The 21237-nt window shown below is 26.9% G+C and overlaps 2 protein-coding genes across 3 annotated transcripts; one reads left to right on the top strand and one right to left on the bottom strand.

Moving 5' to 3' along the window:
- Window positions 1-3472: 3472 nt before the first annotated feature.
- On the top strand, window positions 3473-8112 carry LOC107166192 (uncharacterized). Of its 2 annotated transcripts, none has more exons than XM_015514758.2 (7): window positions 3473-3720; window positions 3993-4132; window positions 4191-4312; window positions 4471-4582; window positions 5673-5788; window positions 7051-7245; window positions 7325-8112. In XM_015514758.2, exons 2-7 carry the CDS (start codon window positions 4006-4008, stop codon window positions 7448-7450), a joined length of 798 nt encoding a protein of 265 aa, XP_015370244.2. In that variant the 5' UTR covers window positions 3473-3720; window positions 3993-4005; the 3' UTR covers window positions 7451-8112. The 2 variants fall into 2 exon arrangements, with proteins under 2 accessions (XP_015370244.2, XP_015370242.2); XM_015514756.2 differs by having other exon boundaries at window positions 3473-3738.
- A 2729-nt stretch (window positions 8113-10841) lies between these two features.
- On the bottom strand, window positions 10842-15935 carry LOC107166197 (nuclear pore complex protein Nup93-like). The gene is made up of 2 exons (XM_015514765.2): window positions 15573-15935; window positions 10842-14224 (listed from the first exon to the last, which is right to left on the bottom strand). Exon 2 carries the CDS (start codon window positions 14211-14213, stop codon window positions 11679-11681), a length of 2535 nt encoding a protein of 844 aa, XP_015370251.1. The 5' UTR covers window positions 14214-14224; window positions 15573-15935; the 3' UTR covers window positions 10842-11678.
- Window positions 15936-21237: the final 5302 nt, after the last annotated feature.

The raw sequence follows: 21237 nt of genomic DNA, 5'->3' as shown, positions 1-21237 counted from the left end.
TTATTAAAGCTGTTTTAACTTTATTTTGAATTCCTATTTAAGTATGAATGTATGTCTGATTGTTAAAAATGAGTACAATATTGATATCGAATATGATAATTCACAATTTTCAATAACTTAATTATCGTTATAGTTTGTATAGTATATTTATTTTTGGTTTCTTAGTATATTATATTACAATGAAATAATAGCACGTAAGCTTGTATAAGTAAAACGCTATAACTTCATCGTTGAGAGGATGTCAGCAGTCAGCACACTGTTTCTCTCTCTCTTTGGAATCTGGACAACACGCAACATAAACAAAACGCATTCATGTTTCTAAATCATTTAAGCTTTGAAGTAGATAATGTGTACATTTAATTGTTCATATGAATATAGATAATATTATCCATTGTTGTTACCCGAAGACATTATAGACACTATAGAGTATAGACACTAGACAGTAACATTTATACGCGTAGAAATCTAATACAATATTATGGGGTCGTTTTAAAACATTCTTACAGATACATTTAAAATATTGTTGTGAATTCGAATTTATATTATATCATATTATTATAAATATTTGTGAAGAAGAGGAAATATAGAATGTAATACAACGTGCGTACTTATTGTTTTGCATTCAACCATTTCGAGAACAAACAACAATAAACAAAATATAGGTGTGAAAAAAGAGGATAAATACAATAATAATAATATCTAACATATAATATATATTGCGCAAACACACTATTTCCGATTTACTCAGGTGGATACCCTCTCGTGATACTAAATTATTAAAATATTATGCATTGATGTATACATGTGCATATATGCAGTATAGGTATACAGTTTCAACTAGCATACCAGCATCCATTTTTCCTTTAAACAATGTATCTATTAAAATGTTGATTTTGGATTTTTTAAATATAGGCGCTTACTTCATAATGGACGCATAGAGTAATTCTATTCTATGAGTGGAGGCTGATGATACATCCGTTATGAATGTCATGATTAAATTAACCTAAATTATTCTTTGCTTAACATATATATATATATATATATATATATATATATATATATATATATATATATATATATGTCGCATCCATTTAGTGAAAATGACTTTTTATTACACTATATGGACAATTTTTTAACCTCTTCATAAAGTGGATGAAATTCATTTTATCCACATTGTGTAAAATTACTATACCTAATTGGGTTTTAAATAAATATAAAAGTTGCTTGTTATAATTTGTAACTCGTACATTGTAATTGTATAAACTAGTTTTTCAGTCGATCTGATAATTTCAAGATAAGATATAAAATGACTGTATAGATATATAGTAATATACAGATGTACATTGTACAGATAGCGTATGATCCCGTTGACAATTTTATTGTAATATAGTGTAATAAAAAGTCATTTTCACTAAATGGATACATTTCATGAAGTGGATGTCCACTTCATGAAATGAGCGATTTCACTAAATGGATGCGACATATATATATTAAAATACTTCTTAAGGATAAGTTGTACCGAATGAATCTATTCATAACGACTTACAAATCGAAACAGTAAGTAAACTTTCAAAACGTCACTATAAATCCTTTGCATAAAACTGTCATCGAACACTAATCACCTAATTCAAAAAATGCCCTCAAATCTTATCCCTGACCAACCTCCTTGTAGACTGAAAAGAAATTGGAATCGTGACCTACTACTCTGAAAAAAAAACAACATCAACTATACAATCATCATTGCTACGCCTAGATATATAATATAATAAAACCTAAATATTTGTGTGAGGGGTATTACCTGCAGTGTGTAACTACTGACTTCCTCTATCATGTGAATCATGCTATGTTCATTTCTAATTGTTATCATAATGACTTATTGTACAGATCATGTGTATAGATTGTCTTTTTCTTAATAAAAAAAAAAGGATAAGTTTTATTTTATATTAAATAAGAAGACATGTTAAACATTGTAAAGTACAGTCAAACTTGTTTAACTCGAAGTTGTAGGGACCGGAAAAAGAGTTTGAGTAATTCATAAAACTAAACAAATACAAAAGTAGGTCTAGGGATCGGAGAAAAAGTTCAAGATATGAATGATTTCGAGTTAACCAAGTTCAACTATATTTATTATTTGTTTGAACCATTAAATTCTAAACCTTACACCATTTAATTTACAGCTAAAATCAAATAAAAATAATAACTTTTAGTTAAGTGTATCAAAAAGATGTCGCAAAAATATAATTCACTAAAAAAAATATTAAAATATTAAAGGATACACTGGCTACATTATAAAAAATGTAAAAAACAAAAAAAATTAATTACTTTGATGTACGTAGAGCTTATGTGAAAAGTGACCAGAAAATATTGGTTTGGGAAGAATTTTGAAACCACTCCGCCCCTGTAGGTAGCAAATGTGTAGTCATATAATTAATTATGCTATTATTATTTAATCAATCTTAATTTAAACTAAAAGTTTGAAAAAACATTTGCAGAAATACTCGGAAGTAATTTTTATTTTAAGCTGTATATCTGTATTTTATGACTCTCTGTTGAATTCTTGCTTATATTATATAACATTTTTATTTGTATCGACTTGCTATAGGTAGTATATATTGTAGACATACTTCAAATGAATTATGTTCAGTGAACAATTTACCGAAATACGTTTTCTTGTATAGTTCTATAGTTGTACTTTGTATTTTAGTGTGTAATGCATAAAATGCTTGTTCATATATATTTGTTATCTACCATAATAACTAAAATGGCTGGGATTTTTATGCAAAGGCATCTTTTTTCTGGTATTTTGAAAAGTTGATTCGTAAGTTAAATGTGTTTTGGGTGATTAAAATATACTATAATAATATTTTATTTTAATATGTATATATTTTTAGTTTTTAGAACATTTTTCACGATTTTTTCATAAAATGAACGAAAATTGTTGCGATTAAAAAGAGACTTTCGGTAAACTGCCGATGGTACAGATAATAATTTAAATAATTTATACAGCCACAGATATACATAAATATAGCACAACTGACAAGTTATCGTCGAGACGTCGAATGTCGATAATAATTTTATCATAGGTAGACCCCTAGGTCCATAGATATTATATATAGCCTTTCCGCTCAAATTATCACCGTTATAAACCTTGTTATACCGTTTTATAATTATTATAACATTTCATCATTGTATCAATATTGTTATATTTTATTATATATATTACACGGACAAAGATATATAACTTAGTCCGTGGTAGTACACTAGTACCATCAAAAATTGTGCATTAATTGTTTCTTAAGTGTTATCAGTTATCACCTTATCTGCTCTACATCCATGAATTATATTCATAGATAATAAAGATCATAGATAATATCTGTGATTATGTTATATTATCTATATATGATTGTATAACGGTCATTTGCGCGATGGTGTTTCGGCGGTAGATGGCGTGACGGTTTGTCATTGTTTAACTGATTATAAATTGTGAGAATTCAAAATTAAAATGTGAATTTCGAATATTTCGATTACTCGGTATTCCAGACCCCAGTGGCCAGTGGCCAGTTCATAGAAAAAAGATAAGTTGTAGTCCAGTGCTCCAGTGTGGCAGTGCCCAGTCTCCCGGTCTCCGGTGTTCGAATATTCGACTACCTACTTCGACTTAAATCGACTCACAACCACCAAATCAAAATCTGTATACCCTGAATTCATTAGTTAATAGTGGTGATTAAACAACTCTAAGTAATTAATTTTAATAATACACTTGTCGATGTTTATTGATCACGATTCACCCCGATCCATTTTTAATTGTTTCAAGAGTTCAGTAATTATTGGGTGTTGATTGTCAATCGATTTTGCGTTAGTCTGTCCACTTTTCGTGTTATAATTAAATTGTCATTTACCGACTTCCAGTGAGAAGTGAATAATCCGTTTCTATCGCATCAAGTCTACTTACAGTTAACTCCCAAGAAAATATTTTTTTTTTTTTTTGTCAGACTTCGATCTAAAATGCCACGTACAAAGAGAAGAACTGTCAAACGTTCGCTTGCCGACATGAACATGACTGCTGTGAATGCAACGATGGCCAATCAATCGAAAAACATGAAAGAAATTCTGAGTGAATTTGATTGTGAAAGTAATATGAATACGATCTTGTCTATAATCCAACCTGTATGTTTAATTTTTGTTTTCAGAACAAAATATTGAAGATTATTTTTCTGACATATTTGATAACCAAAGAAATTTGATCGAAAATTCATTTTTAATGACAAAAATGAATTTGGGTGACTTACTGCATTGTAATCTTTATGACACTGTGAGTTGCATAACATTATTCAATAAATCTATTTCGTTAAAACATAATACATTTTAGATACTAAATCTATTACTTATTGAATTATAATCAAATAATATTACCTAATGCCTATACTATTAAGAGTATTCCAAAGAAGTTATCATCACTTATTTTTACAGATTTTTAAACAATATCCAACAAAATCAAACAGTGGAACTAAACAAACCCTGGAACGACCTTCAAAGCCAGTTACTAAAACTACTGTAAATAGGACGACCAGACAAAAAAGTAGTGAGTTTCTATTAAAAACTAACCTCATATTTCAGTATTTATTTTTAATTCTCCAATTTAAATGATTGCAAAGTAATTTTTGTACCGATTTATCTTGATTGTATTTTGGCTCTACCATAAACTATAGTTTCAGATTAAAAATTTATGAAATATTGTTAACAAAAATTGATAAAATTTATTCAGAAATCTAATAGATTTCAACATTTCTAAATTATCTATAAATTTAATGGTCATTCATTGTATAAGATGAAAAGTAATGATATAAAAAAGATAAATTAAATATATTAAAGATGGTCTAACTTTTTGGTAACTAAAGGTATCAGTCAAATATTTTTATTTCAATCTTACAATGTTAACAAATGTTCATTTTTTTTAGTTTTTCCCAATTATTTTAAAAGTAACAATATAATTTTCAATTTTGTTCCATTCAAAGAAACAAATAAAATGTATTATTTGTTATGAGAAATGTTCAAGAAATTTGATAATCTGAGAATATTTTTATTATTAGATAGATAAGTTTCTTAAGACAGAAAAAAAATGAAAATAAAAAACACACTTCATAGTAAATCAATATATTTCTTACTACGCTCAGTACCATAAAGCAGGGGCGTATTTATGGGGGCGGCTGAGGGGGCTTCAGCCCCCCACCCGAAATCAAGGAATTGTTTATGAAGTCTACTTATTATGTCCTATCAGATGTAAATTTTCTAACTCATATTGGCTGAATTGGGAATTTCAGTTGGAGAAAATACTACAGCCCCCCCACCAAAAAAAAAAATCTAAATAAAGTTTAAAATATCAAAATAAAACAGGTATATTGAATGTAAAAACCATAAACATATATATATGTCCCTGATTTTCCATAATACAAAATATATAGCCATATAGGTATTAATTTATAATATATTAAATTATTAAGTCATAGGGCATGTAATCTTCCAGTTCAGAGATTTAAATTCTTAGTATTAAGAAGTAGTAGTGGTTTTAAAAAAGTTATAATACAAAACAGATATTTAAAATCTGTATTACTTGCATATAAATTTCAGTAATTTGGTTTAAACTATAATATCTAATTGTATTTATTTTTCAGTGTCTAGTTCAACATCTAAGACTAATGGTTCTGCTACTGTAACAAAACAACGTAATACAACACGTCATGTTAATGATAAGCCACTATTAACAGAAACAATTGAATCTAGATTTAAAGTAAATAAAGTATACAATAATTTAATTTAGGTAAACTAAGTATTAATATTAAGTCTTGAAAATAGAATACCTATATTAGTCTTCCAATCATGTAGAACATAAATGTATGTACATTTTTAATACTTTTCTCTTAAATTGTACAAGTTTTTAGCTGTTCTTAACTTAATAAATTATTAATTAAATGGTTAACAAGTAAGGGTTAATATGACAAAAACATGATTTGAGTACCAAAATTAATAGACTAACTTCTGTATTGACTGTTATGAAAAAAAAACTTTTTTTGCAATTATATATTTAAAAAGAGAGGGACCAGTCCATTGATAATAATCTGCATTTCCCCATAGGCCGATCCACCCTTGATCTTAATATTGGAAAATAGTCAAAATTGACTTTTCCCTTTTACTCACACACTGTCCAATTATTACAATGTTATTGTGAATTAATTCTGTCATTTTTGTAAGATCAATATTACTAATTGTCATTGTAATTGTGTTAAGTAGTGATATTATAATAGAATGGTTACAATTGGAAAATAATGATAAATCAGCATTTTTTACTGAATACAATATTTATATCTGAGATGATCATCTTAAGAAAACTATTATTTATTGTCAGTCTTAATATTTATTAAAATACCTAACCACATTATATGTTCAGCAGTTTCAATTTTATGTTGTTCCTTAATATTACAGTAAATTTGCCTATTATGTAACTTAAAAGTTAGAACATTGTCAGTGTTTTGCCATTGGAATTTCATGATATTTTAGTTTTTAAGCAAGTTGTGAGTGTTTAAAATATATATATTTAAAAACGCTCATCTTGCTAAAAATTTCAATAAGTTTCATATAAGGTCAATTTTCTATAATAATAAAGCTAACACTCAATTTTAACTATTGTATGTATACCTAAGTATTTTATGTGTGGGTATGATAAGACACTAGCGGGCCTGAAATCATCTTAAATCTCAAAATATAACAATATTGGTCTGCATTCAGAACTTAAAATAATCATATTTTATTACTTTTCATTGTCAGATCATATAAAAATAAAAAAAATAAATGGTCAAATATACTTCATAAGTACTAGAATAACTTACCCATATTTAATTAGAACCTAACCTTTTTTTGAATATTGATTGCTGTCATTTTTAAATTTTTAGATGCATATTTAGTTAGATTTCCTAATTGTTTGGTTTTTTTATTTATTTTTTTTAATTAATTTGTTAATTTTAATCTTATTAATAAATAAAAAAATTATTTCAGACTCCAATTAATCGACCTCCTGTACATTCTTCAGCAACAGTTACACCAAAAGTAAATATGCATGAACCAATATCAATGATGCGACGTCCTAATCAAGGAGAAGTTGCGCTTTCTATGACTGGAAGTCCACTCATGGTTTCATCTGTTTCTAGGGATGATATGGCCACAGTCAGTGTACCACTAGCCAATGGAAATGTAACTACAATTTAAAATCTTTCAACATAATATTATCTGGTATAAAAATTGTAGACTCAATATTTGTTTTTATTTTTAGATTCTTTCAATATTACCTAGAGCTGGTGCTACTATGGACATATCATTTGATGAACAGACTAAAAATGAATTACTTCTTCTCAAGGGAAACATTGAAGGGCTGTTGAAAATGAATAGAGGTTTATGATTGTACAATAAGGATATATTTTCTACTGATCTGAAAAAATCACTGGTTTTTTTATTGGGGGAAGGGCAGTGTTAGGATTTGAGGAGAGATTATAATTTTACTAGGTATTTTATACCTACAAGGCTACAACCTCTAAAAAATATTTTGAAAAAGCTTTGGGGGGCAAATTCTCCAGCTTGCCACCACTCCTGACGCCTATGACTACCTATAATTTAATATTCTAATATTAATATATGTTTTAATTATTAATTAATTAATTAACTTTACCTTAACCATAAATGAAATAACATATACTAATAAAAAAAAAATGTAAGTGGTTTAGTTTGAATGCTTTTAAACATAAAAAATGAATTCATCATGATTCATTTAAATTTGTAATATTATTAATAGACTAATATTTTTTATACTGTTTATTTTTAAAGTTGAATCTTATTCTTGTGTAAAATAGTAAAATAGTAAAAATTATTTTATTAATTTAGCAAAGGTATATTTAATTATATACACTTGAAAGTTTATATAAAAATAGTGTTTTTAGTTTGATTCAGCTCGCTAAAGTAGTTTTAGGTAAGCATTGTATTAATTTAAAAAGGACTTATTACATTTTTTTTGTAAAATTTAATTAAATTTAGTAAAATAAATAAAATTGTAGAGAATGTTTTAAATGGCTATATTATTATTTTTAACTTAAAAATGTAAAAATTGTTTTAAAACTGGTATAGTTCTATGTCAACATAACAAATTGTTAACTACATTAATATAATTGGCTTATTTGTAGTTCAAAATTTTAAGTTTTAATGAATTATAAGCCGATTCGTATCTACCAGTATAGTGTATATTACGTTCACCTGGCACTTATAGTACAGTGGTTCTCAAACTTTTTTGTTCGCGGAGTCCTTATATACTCCTAAAAAAAATTACGGAGCCCCAAAAATCAGAAATGTCTATATGAGGTAACAATAATTCATAAAAAATGATGTCAATTGTAAATGAATTGCTTTTTATTTTTATTTTCTGTAAAATACGAATATATAAAAATTATTTAATTAATATTAATAATTTTAATTTAATTAATATAGATATTCTCGGGGAGCCACGGAGCTCCTAGACTACTCTCAGTAGCACTCTACAGGAGCACAGTTTGAGAACCGCTGTTATAGTACAAAATAAAATTACTAAAAACCCAAATTTTGTTTTACAGCTTTGAAACTCATATCACTTGATTTTAAATTACATATCCTTTACTATCAAAGCGTTTTAGGTCACCTGGTCAAGCAATTGGACTTGTAGTAGAAAATCAATGGATTACTGTTATCAGTTTAGGCAGTTTGGATGCAAGTCCATATTATTTTGTGACAATTTGTAATTATTTTTAGGTTAATTAAAATTATATATATATGATTAGTTCGCAGCTAGGAAATGGATTTTATTAGCCAGACAACAGGCCAGAATTTTTTGTACCACCCATTGATGTTGGGAATTCTAAAAAAAAGGGTGCACCAAAACAACGGTTGTATAGATTTAAAAATGTACCTAATCACTTACAAATATATTTATAATTAGAAATAGTCATGCCTGCAGGTTGTCATTATTTTAAAAGATTTATTTTTTTTTAAGGAAACTTCCGAGGTCATTGCGGCGTTTCTTATTTATTAAAAAAAAAAATTTAATAATATTAATACTGAAATTATACAATTAGCATTGTTTAGTTTTGGTGTATACTATGAAGATTTGAAAATTGAGAATTACATCTACAACAATCCGGCTAGCATTCAAATCACCATTAAAACTATGAAGGTTAATAATATGTTATGCCATGATGACAGCTTTGCTTCACTGGAACAGTTTATGAATACAAATTCCAATTTGTACAGTACAGCAAAAGCGTATGAATACCTTCATACAAAAAAATAGTATTAAAGTAACAATGTATTCAGTTGTTTATAATAATATTCAATATTATTTACAATAGCTAATATTTAATTTTTTTATATGCAAAGTTATAATAGAAAACATAAAACAAGAAAATATCTTTGATGTCAGTGTTATGTTTAAAGATACACTAGTTTTAAAAATGGTTAAACATCAACTGTATAATTTCAATATACCATACTGGGTATAGTGTAAGTTAGTTGCTTTGCCCAGAATAAATAACAAAGAATTTATCTAATAAATGGATTGTTTGTTAATAAGTGGGATATCATCATCAAATTTGTAACTGTTGAAGTGTAAGTCTTGTATTCTTGTATAAGTCTAGTCTAATATTCAATTTAAATATATTTCATTTCATATATTACAGCAATAATACAAATTCTGTAACAGAACACACAAGTAAGGCAATACTGTTTCACTTTATACCCTGCCAATTAAAAAGTGTTATGATTTTTTATATACTTTGGACAATTTGAAGAGAGGAATTACCACGCATAACTGTTATTCTTATTATTTGTTGATAAGGTTTCAGTTTTTAAAATTTGTCCAATATTTAAAGCTATATACAAAAAACCTGTATTTTGATGTCAATAATGCTCATTTGTAATATTATTTAATTTATTAAACATATAACCTAATATAACATTAAACCTAACCGGTTTTGATATAATTTTATGCAACAGGTGTCTCGATGAACATAACTCATCAGAGTCATCACACTCAATGGCTAAGTAATAGAGTTTGACTCAACTTTAAATACAGATCTGGATTCACCATTTTATTCATATGATGAAATGTTGGTTCTGATGTTTCTTCAGAAATACATCAAAAATTCTGATTCCCAATTTCATACAGTAATTAATCAATACTAACCTAATGAATTCTATTTATCAATAATAAAACATATTTACATGCTATATACAAATCTGGAAAACTAAAATTAACGTCATCAAAGAGAAAACAAGGCTTATTTTAAAAACTAATTTCGATGTGGAATATATGATGCTCCCTAACTTTATCGACATATATTATACTTTAATTAATGAATACAAAAGAACTGTTACTGAGGCTGTAAAGAGTATTAACATTGACCCCCAATGCTGATTGAAAAGTAAGGTCATGACAGAATTTATAATTACAGAAAAAAAAGATATCTAGACATGTTTGGCACCAGCATCCTTATACAAAAAGTATATTATTATATAATATAATTAATATATTTTAATAATCATAATCTTACATTAATATAGGTGTTTTATACTAAGGACAAAATTTGATGAACATTTATTTTAACTTTCATTAGGTACATTGTCTTCGAGAACAGTCATAGGGTATTAAGGATAAGTTTTGTTTTTATTTTCACTTATACATATTAAAATTTTAAACTGTAGACTTCTAAATGATTAACAACAAATTCATTTTTTACAAAATGATTACTTTGGTAAATTCACTAATACACATGTTACTGTTCAAATACATTTTATTTTATTAGATTAAAATATACTTAAACATGTAAATAATTTGGTGTTAAACTGATTGTTGCCAATGGCCATAGTTGCCGAGGCTTAGTTCAAATAAAAAATAAAATAATATATACTTTATGTGTTGTTACATTTAATAACATGCAGTCTCACAAAGGTTTTGTATAAATCCGGTTTTGAGGGATATTCAGACATTTAGCAACGAATGTTTTACTACACCACATTACATAACCTTAGGTAATTTTAGTAAGCATATGTATTAAACATATATTAAATTGCTGCTGTTTGTTGAGTCATGAAGAAAATGCTCAAACTCTATATCTGTAGACAGTTGTTACACATACAATTTTTAAAAAGTTTAAATAATATACATATTCATTTGTCTCACACGAAGGTGTGTCATAGAGATTATTACATAAATCTGATATTTACGAAACACAGCTTAAAATTGGTCTGTTCTAACCTGAATCTAAACTTTTTGCAATAAAATAAAAAAATATTTACAAAATGCTTTTTACAATCTATTAAATTATTTATATTGTTATTAAAATTAAAACACAATTGTTCACTATAATATTCAAAAATAATTACAGCCATATTTTTAAGCAAGGTTTCAATGATTATTAAATGGAATTATCAACAATGTGAAAATCTCAGAAATGAACCATTGTAATAAAATTGCTATTCTTATTAAATAATGGATATGTACATGTTAAAAATTTAAGCAGAACAAAAAATGTTTTAGTTGACATATAAAGTTATAAAAAGAATTATTGAGTAAATATTTATATTTTATCACCTAAATATTTTTTTAGTTCTCAGTTGAGTTGTATATTTGATGCATTATTCAATATGTATTCAACCGCGTCAAGAGCAATATGCACTGGTAATTTTGCAGCGAACAAATATATAACTCTAACAGTATTCTGAAGTTTCCATTTGGTCCACCCAACTTCTTTACTTCGATCAAAAATATCACTGTCCTCTTCTTCGATTAATGATTCTTCTTCCATAGTGATATTTCGATGTTGTAAAATTTTAGAATATTCTTTACACAACACACTAACTAATGACTTTATAAAATTATTTATATTCCTTTGAATAATTTCACCATAATTGGTGCAATTATTTAAACAGTGTTTTTCATCTTGACTATTTAACGGCACTAGACCTGTATCACTGGCCTTTTCAATGGCTGAAAGAAATTCATGCTTAGAAGAATAATAGAAAAATAAATACATATTGCGTAAGACATGAAATGTTGACATGGGACCAATTGGTTCTAGTGTACAAAAGTTCTTATTGTTTAATTCCTCCAAATATGAGTACACACGATCATAAAAATTTTTATTTACAATATTACACTTGTCATCAGTCATAGCACGACCAAAAACATCATAATAATTGTAAATAGCAAAACTCAGTATATTATTCATAACACCGTATGCTGCCTTGTTTGACGTCAAGCTATAAAGTTTAAAGGCAACTTCGGGTTTATTTGTTTCCAGGGTTAATTCCAGTGTCTTATCGATTATTGTTGTAACAGTGTCCATATCGAAAATATTGTATAAAATACTGGTTTCTTTCATATTATCGTCTAAACATCCAAACATCCAATCACACATGTTCCCATCAAAAGATGTTGCAAGATCTGCAACACATTTGTGAAACAAGTTTTCAGTCAGATTTGGACTTTTTACGTTTCTCAAGAAATAATAATAATACGTTGCATAATGAGGATGGGATGTTTTAAACTCATTGCAAAATAATAAAATCAATCTTGTAAAATTCAGACGCACAAACTTAACATCAACATTCTCATTAGATAAAAACGGGGCTTGTAAATATTCAGGAGTGGCTAATGAATGGTTTTCGTTCAAAACGATGGCTATATGCACTGCATGATTGGAAAACTCAACACTGCGGTATAAAAAGTCTATAGCGCTTTCAAACTGTCCAATCAAAAACAATAGCTCGAAATATACATGAGGCTGTTCCATGTAAGGTTTACCATTGTCCAATATATACCTTTGTAATGAACAATAATCTAATCCGTTCGAATCTTCCATATACTTGCTCGCAAAATGTTCAACTAATAACATCCAGAGTTTGTCTTCAATTGTCTTCGACACAGCTTTTTTTTCCATATTGGCTTCTACCATGCCCAATAAGGAGAATATTGTTTTTCTGAATGCATTATCATAAGCTGGAAGAGTTCTGTAATATTTGTTTAATGTGACTCCAATATTGGAAGCAACACGTTCTGTAAAATTGGCTTCTTTCAAGTGAACAAAAACATTTAATAGATCATCTAATGCTAAACCAGATTTTTTAATGAAAAAACTAGCGACATCCATTCTTCCACATCTTAAACTGAAGTAGAGCAATGGCCAAATTGATTGTTCATCTACATGAAAGTCATTTTGTTGTGTTGCTGGTCTGCCTGTGTTCATAAATACATACGAGCTTATAACAGCCGCCATGTAATTATCATCGTTAGCAATATTCAAATGTCTGGTCTCTTTTACAAGGAAAGATTGGTATTTATCTTCTAGATAGCTCTTAGCATTTTTAACAAGTTTTGTTTGATTTTCTTCCGAAAAACGTTCATTAAAAGTTCCATAAAGTGATAATTGTGGAGTTATATTATACATGTATTTAACTACATTCCAAATATGAGCTACTGTTGCATTAGTGGCTTTACTCTTATGTATGGTTTCCAAGAAATATTCTATCAATTCTTTTTTCATAATATTACCACATTCTCTTTCCTTGATGTAGTTTTGGACATCGTCAACAAAAGGGAAATTATCAGCTGACTCATTGGGACGATTAAGGCTGTGATCAAATGTAAAATGTGTATTTTTGGTAGTTAATAAGTTTTGAAGACAAAACGATACATCATATGAGTCTGAGGCAAATTCGTTGTAAATTATATCTTTTTTAATATTTTTCCAACTCATTGGAAGATCTTGTAAATAATTATCAGCATCTTTATTGTTATTTGCTTCTAAGTTATTGATGTAGTCTTCAATATGTCTTCCCATTAAGGACTCTACACTACTTGAATAGTCCATCACTGGTTTAGAATCACAAGGTGTGACAGCATTTTCACGTGTACATAATTTTTTAAGCACATTAGAATAGCCAGAAAGATCTAAACCACGATTTGCTAGAAATTCTTTTGCACATTGTTCATCGCTCCCTTTATTAGACTGTTTTGGAGCATGGTCAGCATTTCGGCATAATTGACGTAATGATTTATGTATTTTTGATACTGGCTTAAATGTATCAGTATCCTTGCAAAGTTTTTGCCCTTGCAATAGTATATATTCTAGATCAGAAGTAGCCATATTTTCAAGTTCTAAAAAATAAGGAAAATATAATTAGAATTATATTCAAAGCAATGGGTGACAAAGAGTCTGTAAAATGAAATCCTGATAATTTTCACATTAGGTATTAATCACAATATTTTTAATTTTTATATACAAATGAAATTTGTAAAATATATAAATATACCTAATTATTTTACATATTTTACATTTGTTTACCTTAATTATAATTGTAACTTGATAGACTTTTAACAATTTTCAATTGAAGAGTACTTAATTACATATAAACTGTATGAATACCTAATTGCATATAATATGAAAAATCCTATTAAAAGTTATTGTTATAATTCAAATTTATACGCATAACCATAAACTATAAAAGGAAAAATATAAATAAACAATGATCAAATATTAATTAAATTAATGTTTAAAAATTAAAAACTGTACTTATGTATATTTTTTAAGTATTTAGCTTCCATGTTCACAACTAACAATTAACATTATTTAAAATTTTAAGGAAATAACTAATAGTCGTTATCGACAACTCTCCTGCTATTATATGTATATGGATTATATTTATATTTTAATAAAAAAAGGTTATAACATATAAGACAACAAAATATGTTTTAAAAAACTAATTATGACGGAACATCTATAAAAAAAATTATCAACAACTAAAATGATCTTTAGTTAATTGAAATAAAATTATACTGGCTCATATCTTTTGAATCCTAATCCTTTTATCTTCAGAAACAAATCACATAAACTGTTTTACAGACTTTATTTCTTATTTGTACCTATATTACAATGACGTTAGTGTGATGTGCAGCAACCAATCTTTGTTTTATGATTTTATATTAATTGGTGATTAATATAAACGGGAACCTATAATTTTATCAAATCTTAAGTTTTGATTAAATTATTTATATTTTTATAAGAGATGTATAATACCAATACTTATTTATTATTATTGTTTTTGTTTTTTATCCACAGATTGTATAACTTTTAATTGATCAGATGCATTTTCAATTATATTGTTCTAAAAATAATAAGTATTAAATTTAATATAAATTATGTTTGTTCTATAAAGTAATTAAAACATCCTAGGTATATGAAAATCTAAATGAAGTATTGAATAATAAGTAGTATATATTGATAGATACCTTTAAAAATAATGTGTATATTAATATAGTTATATTATTATCGTGGACTATGGAGAAATAATTTCATTTCTATACAATGTTTTGCTAATTTAAAAGTCAGTTTATATGTAATATTGATAATAACTAATGAGTCATTATGTTAAAAACAAGATTTGTGCCATGAAATTGTTCTCTTGAAGTATATAAAAATTAATAAGTAGTAGAATTTAATTTTTACCTGTAAATCACAATACAAAAACAAAACGGTAATTTTTGTTTTCGATGATGAACGTTTTTCTTCACAAATTGAACGCTAGTTTTGGGTTAAGAACTTGAAGCATTTAAACCAGTAACAGTAGCTGACCGAAACTACATCCGACTTTTATGGATTCTGGGGTCGTCCGCTACAAATTACAATAAAACATTGCAAAATTTGAAATTTCACATTTACGTTTTTAATGTTTTTATCAACGGCAACAAGAGAAGAGGAAAATAAAAAGGCGCGTATGAATGATAAGAAGTACACGCACAGTGTGCAATTTCATGACATTAAAAATAATGTACCTGTGTTGATAGACGCCAGCTTATTAGGTACTTACTACAGGCACGGCTTTAGATATATAATATATTTCTATCTAAAGCCGTGCTTACAGGACAGAATAATATTATTATTATTATTATTCTGTGCTTAAACTTTTCAGCCAGATAAGCAGTTTTGCCAGTTTTGATAATCACAGACATAATATAAAATATTATTATTTTTTTATAAAATTCAATGTTATGTACACATCTTATTTAATGCTGTTGAAAATTGTAGAAAATCAAACATAAAATAATGTCCGTCGCCATAGCTCAGAATAATTTATTAGTGGGCTTCTGCTCCATAATATTATTACTACAGCGTTAAGTTTTTAAATTCAATGCCGAGGTTATGTATGTCATATACGTATACCCATATGTAGTATATCATAATAATTTATACGTCGGTTCCTCTATGGTCGGTTCTCAAAAGTAAGCTATAGTGTAGCAGATTGAATTTTCTGCAAAAAAATCATTATTGACTTACAATATAATATACTTTTGAATTTAGAATATTTAGATATATTATTAACTATTTGTCTATATATGGCAAGGGCGCACCCAAGGGGGTGGCTAACGGGCTTTAGCCCCCCCCCCCCAAACATTTTGATAATTTTATTAGGTTTATTGACAATTGACATTTGACTTTAAATTATTATAAAAAAAAATTATCAACTATCGAAATTGAAACATTAGGTATAACATAATATTATATTATATTTCTACCTGTCATTCCAGGCCCCGGGGCCCGGCTGAGACCTCTGTTGTCTATTATTATCGTCACGACGTCGTTAGTTGAAACTGTGTACCGTGTAGGATACCGGAAACGTCTAGATTATACATTTTTATCGATACAATTTAGTTTATCGCAAACCGCAGGTATCTTTGCTTTAACAAATTCCATTTTCATTTTATTACTTATTTAGTAGATTAACTAGTATTGTCGTACAACTGTTCAAGTCGACATCGTTGGTTTTTCGCGAGCTGATATTTTATTTATTTATTCATTTTTAATTGTTAATTGTTTATTCAAATAAAACTTAAAACCGGAACAAAAAAACAAAATTAGTTGGTAAAAGATTGTAAACAAGCTCTAAGATTTCTGTACATATTTCAAAATAAATACTACCTATTAATATTAAAATTATTTGAATTTAGCCCCCCCCCCAAAAAAAAAAAAAAAAAAATCCTGGGTGCGCCCCTGATATATGGTTACGCGTGGTTTCTTATAGTTTTAGATTCTGAACGGAGCGATGAATATTGTCATGTATGATGTTCCATTGATGTATGTTTTGTTTGTATCTGTCATCACTTTTTGGGGCAGAAAATTTTTTTCAATTTCCTTCTTCAGATATTTTCTGCAGATATACAAGTGAATCTAGTTGGTGCATTGGTGGGGTCGAAAGTGAAAAATTCCAATAGATATCAAAAGCGCCAGTATAAATTTTTTTATGAGCGTCTGAAGTTGAAATTTTTACGACATTGTATGTTCACCCGATTTCTCATTGAATCATTGAAATGATTTTCTTATTTGGTTGTAATTATAAAATAAGATACAAGTAACCGTATAGATACATGACATTTTCTGCAAACGTTTATTTTATCATGTTCTATTAATACGTTTTTAAAATATTTATGTTTAAAGTTATCTATTTATAAATATTTTCAATTTTCAATTTGTATTTTTTTTTTTTTATAAACTTCAATAAAACTTTTATTGTTTGGGTGAAAATGTTTGAAAATGTAATACAAGATTTCTTATAAATTGTTGCCATAGCAGTTAAAAGATATCAACACTTTCAGTGGCACCGAACTCAATTTTTATAGGTGGGACAAAGCACAAACACAATATATTTCATATATTTCACATATTCTGTGGTACAAAAATTGATACCCACTCCTACCATAGACACCTAATTAAATCGCATATTCGCATGGGTTTTTGATATTGATATTCAGAAATATTTATATTTTATTTCTCCTTTTATGAATTATTTTCATACTTCACAATCATATTCAATCCTATATCCTATCCAGAAAGTTAATCATTAGAAGATCGTATTAATTAAATATTTGTCAGACCCTCAAGTTAGTTATAAACAATAAACATTATATGCCAATAAATGATGATCTGCTATGCAGTAGGTTATAAGTGAGTCATTATGCCTAATGGTTGGTATTAAATTTGAATTCAATAATTTAATATTATTGTATACGAGAAACGTTTATGAGCGGAAACATTAATGATAGATTTAAAATATTTCAAAATGTTTTCATGTTGGCTAGGACCAAGTACTTCAGGGAGGTTGTCAACAATTCGGAGATTAAATGTTTTCTTATAATTTTCTAACTCCCATTACATTTGTAAATAAAAACAATGACAAATAAAAATGTTATTTCCAATATGCTATTTTGATAATTGAAGATACTTCCTACAAAATGTATTAAGTATGTAGACATATTTTTTTACCATTAAATTATTTGATAATACTTATTTATCCTTTCTTAACTCAAAGAAGTTGAAAAATCAAGTCTGAAAATCTGCATCCCAGAAAAAACTAATCCCAATAATATAATAAACTAAAAATATATTAAATAAACATTGTAGATCCTAATGTATTTTTTTAATTTATACAAATATTATACAAGTTATATTAGCTAACAACATAAAATCAATCATTGATAAATAAATGTGTGGTAAAATGTATGTTACTTTAATAATTTAAAAAAAATCATAAATTAACCTTTTAAAAGGTAAACCATAAAAATAAGGCATATCATTTATATGTATACTATACAAGTTATAATACAATTTAAAATAAATATTGTATTAAAAAAAATATAGTCAATAAAATAATGTTTAATTGTGAGAATAATATTTTCAATATGACTCTAGTCATCTCATTTTATATGAATTAAGTTTACATTTTTAAACTTCTATTTGTTACATCATAAAATATAATATAAGATAATTTCTTAGGCAGCTTTGTAGTTTGTATGCGCTTCTGAAGAAATTTTAGAAATAAGTAATGAGCCTCATCAATTTATCATAAACCATTTGAAATTAATGTTAGCGTATACCTGTATAATATTATGTTATTAAAAAAAATTAGCTGATTTTTAGTCTTAAAACGTGTCATGGTGATCTGTTACTGTTACATTAATTGTAAGTTGTAATAGTCATGAATTATGATTAATGATACTACTAAATTTAGACAGCAATATATAGTTATATGGAAATATTATATAATGCTTGTTTTTTACACATTATACCTATATTATAATACTGTACAGTCTGTACTAATATAATATTTTATAGTACCTAATCTGATGTTTCATATTTCATATTATATAATAACATATATAATTAATTCAAATTCTTATTATTAGTATTGTGGATCAAAAATAATACCCATTTGCAGGCCCCACACATCATATTTTTGTCCCTAGTACAGAACTAAATTCGGTCCCTAAACATTTTTATAATATATGTTGAAGTAATTATTTGAATAAACGCCAGGCTCCTCGAAAGTTCGGTCTCCAGTACCATGAATCCTTCTGACCCCCCCTCCCTTCTCCCCTGTAGGGGCCCAACCCATTAGGCCATTTTACTTAACACAAAATACATTTTTGCCCTATAAGAGCAAGGTGCAATGTTGTAAAGTATTAAAGTAAAAGTAATCAAATACTTTTTTTCCGCATTGAACACAATGATACATTTTTTAATTTTGTTATTTTTTGTTATTGATTATTAATAATTAACTCGGCCATTGATTATTATTTTTAAGTATTAACATTGACTATAAATTAATAATTATTTAATCTATTATAATTTTTACAATCAATGGTTTGATTTTAGACATTAAAATATCTAAGAGACAGCAATCTAGTTTAATAGATTAACTCAATTATAAAATTACTATTGTATACTTTGTTACATATTAAAAATAATATCATTTAAAAATTTAAAAAAAAAATGCTTTTAAACCATCACTAAAATTTGTATAAAATAAAAATTGTGTAAAAATGTAGATATTAATAATTTTAAAAAACATTTAGCACACAATTAAGTACAAAACTCATACTTTCTAGCAGAACATTGTTACTTATCAGTTATCATTTTATAAACAATGTAATACCTATGTATTGTGTGCATTTACGGGTAATTTTATACTATTTTATTACAGAACCTAATAAATAATTAACATTGGCGTGGACAGACTTTATTTGCAGATAATGCAATAAGAAAAATAGGGACCCTTAAAAAACAAAATCACTTAACATATTATTATTGAATTTAAAATAAAGAATGAATAATTTATCCTAAAAAACGATTCTGAGCCGTTAAAAATTTTCTTTTACCACGTATAGGACTCAATCTACAATTAACTTTTTTCAAATACACTACTTACCTTATTTGCTCACTCAGAATCTAAACCTACATATAGTTTTATGGTAGAATATTAGAATATTAAACAATGCATTGTAGAAATAAGTAGTTTGAAATTTGAATTATATTTATTAAAAGAAAATGAATTATTTCTTAAAGATTAATTAGGTATATTATACTATATTGAATGTCTTTAAAATTTTTTTAACATCTTTATAAAGTTATTTATCTATATTTTGGATTGTCTTGCTGGTCGCGAGAAACCATAATACTAAAAATATTTTTTTAAATCAAATATTATATAAAATATTATCAAAAATGCTTTGGTATAATAAATATGGGCCTCTCAAGTGAAGCCGCAGACTATGCAGCAGCATACAATGCATACCCCGTACACATGCCGATGATAATAATTAATAACATTAAATTTCAGAATGTAACACAAAAAATTATCTTATATAATTAAACAAACAACCACATTTTACTCGAGCCCAACTTATAGACGTGAAAATGTATTATAAATTAAATGATTATTAAGTTTAAAAATCAATTAGTAATTAAAATATTAAATACTGTTTAATTGTAAAATTATATAGAATAAACAGTCAAAATATTTGTAATCATAGGCGTGCGCAGAGTTTCAAGTCAGGGGCAGCGAATATTTTTACCGGCCCATACATGGGTATTAAGTTAACATTTTTAAGCTCAAAATCAAAATTTAACTTTTGGCCTTTAAATAAAAATATTTTAAACGATAATCATTGGTTAATCATAGATTGTTTTTGCTCAACACCGGTATACCAAATCAAAATTAAAAATACATCAAATATCAATAACACATTATTCTTTATTATTATGTTATGTTATTATTATATAGTAATAGTTCGGCCCATACAAATATATTCAAACCGTCCAGGAGCAGCAAGAGCACACC

Source organism: Diuraphis noxia, unplaced genomic scaffold (assembly GCF_037042655.1).
Source record: "Diuraphis noxia isolate RWA-SAM2 unplaced genomic scaffold, SU_Dnox_SAM2 contig0003, whole genome shotgun sequence".
Taxonomy (NCBI): Eukaryota; Metazoa; Arthropoda; class Insecta; order Hemiptera; family Aphididae; genus Diuraphis; species Diuraphis noxia.
The sequence above is the reverse complement of the archived record's forward strand: the minus strand, read 5'-3'. Positions and strand labels throughout refer to the sequence as shown.

Bases quoted from the DNA above. Each gene is read 5' to 3' on its own strand.
- LOC107166192 (XM_015514758.2), top strand. From the start codon at position 4,006: ATGCCACGTACAAAGAGAAGAACTGTCAAACGTTCGCTTGCCGACATG. The intron at 4,313-4,470 runs GTGAGTTGCATA...TTATTTTTACAG, and splicing joins ATTGTAATCTTTATGACACT to ATTTTTAAACAATATCCAAC. The intron at 4,583-5,672 runs GTGAGTTTCTAT...TTTATTTTTCAG, and splicing joins GACGACCAGACAAAAAAGTA to TGTCTAGTTCAACATCTAAG.
- LOC107166197 (XM_015514765.2), bottom strand. From the start codon at position 14,213: ATGGCTACTTCTGATCTAGAATATATACTATTGCAAGGGCAAAAACTT.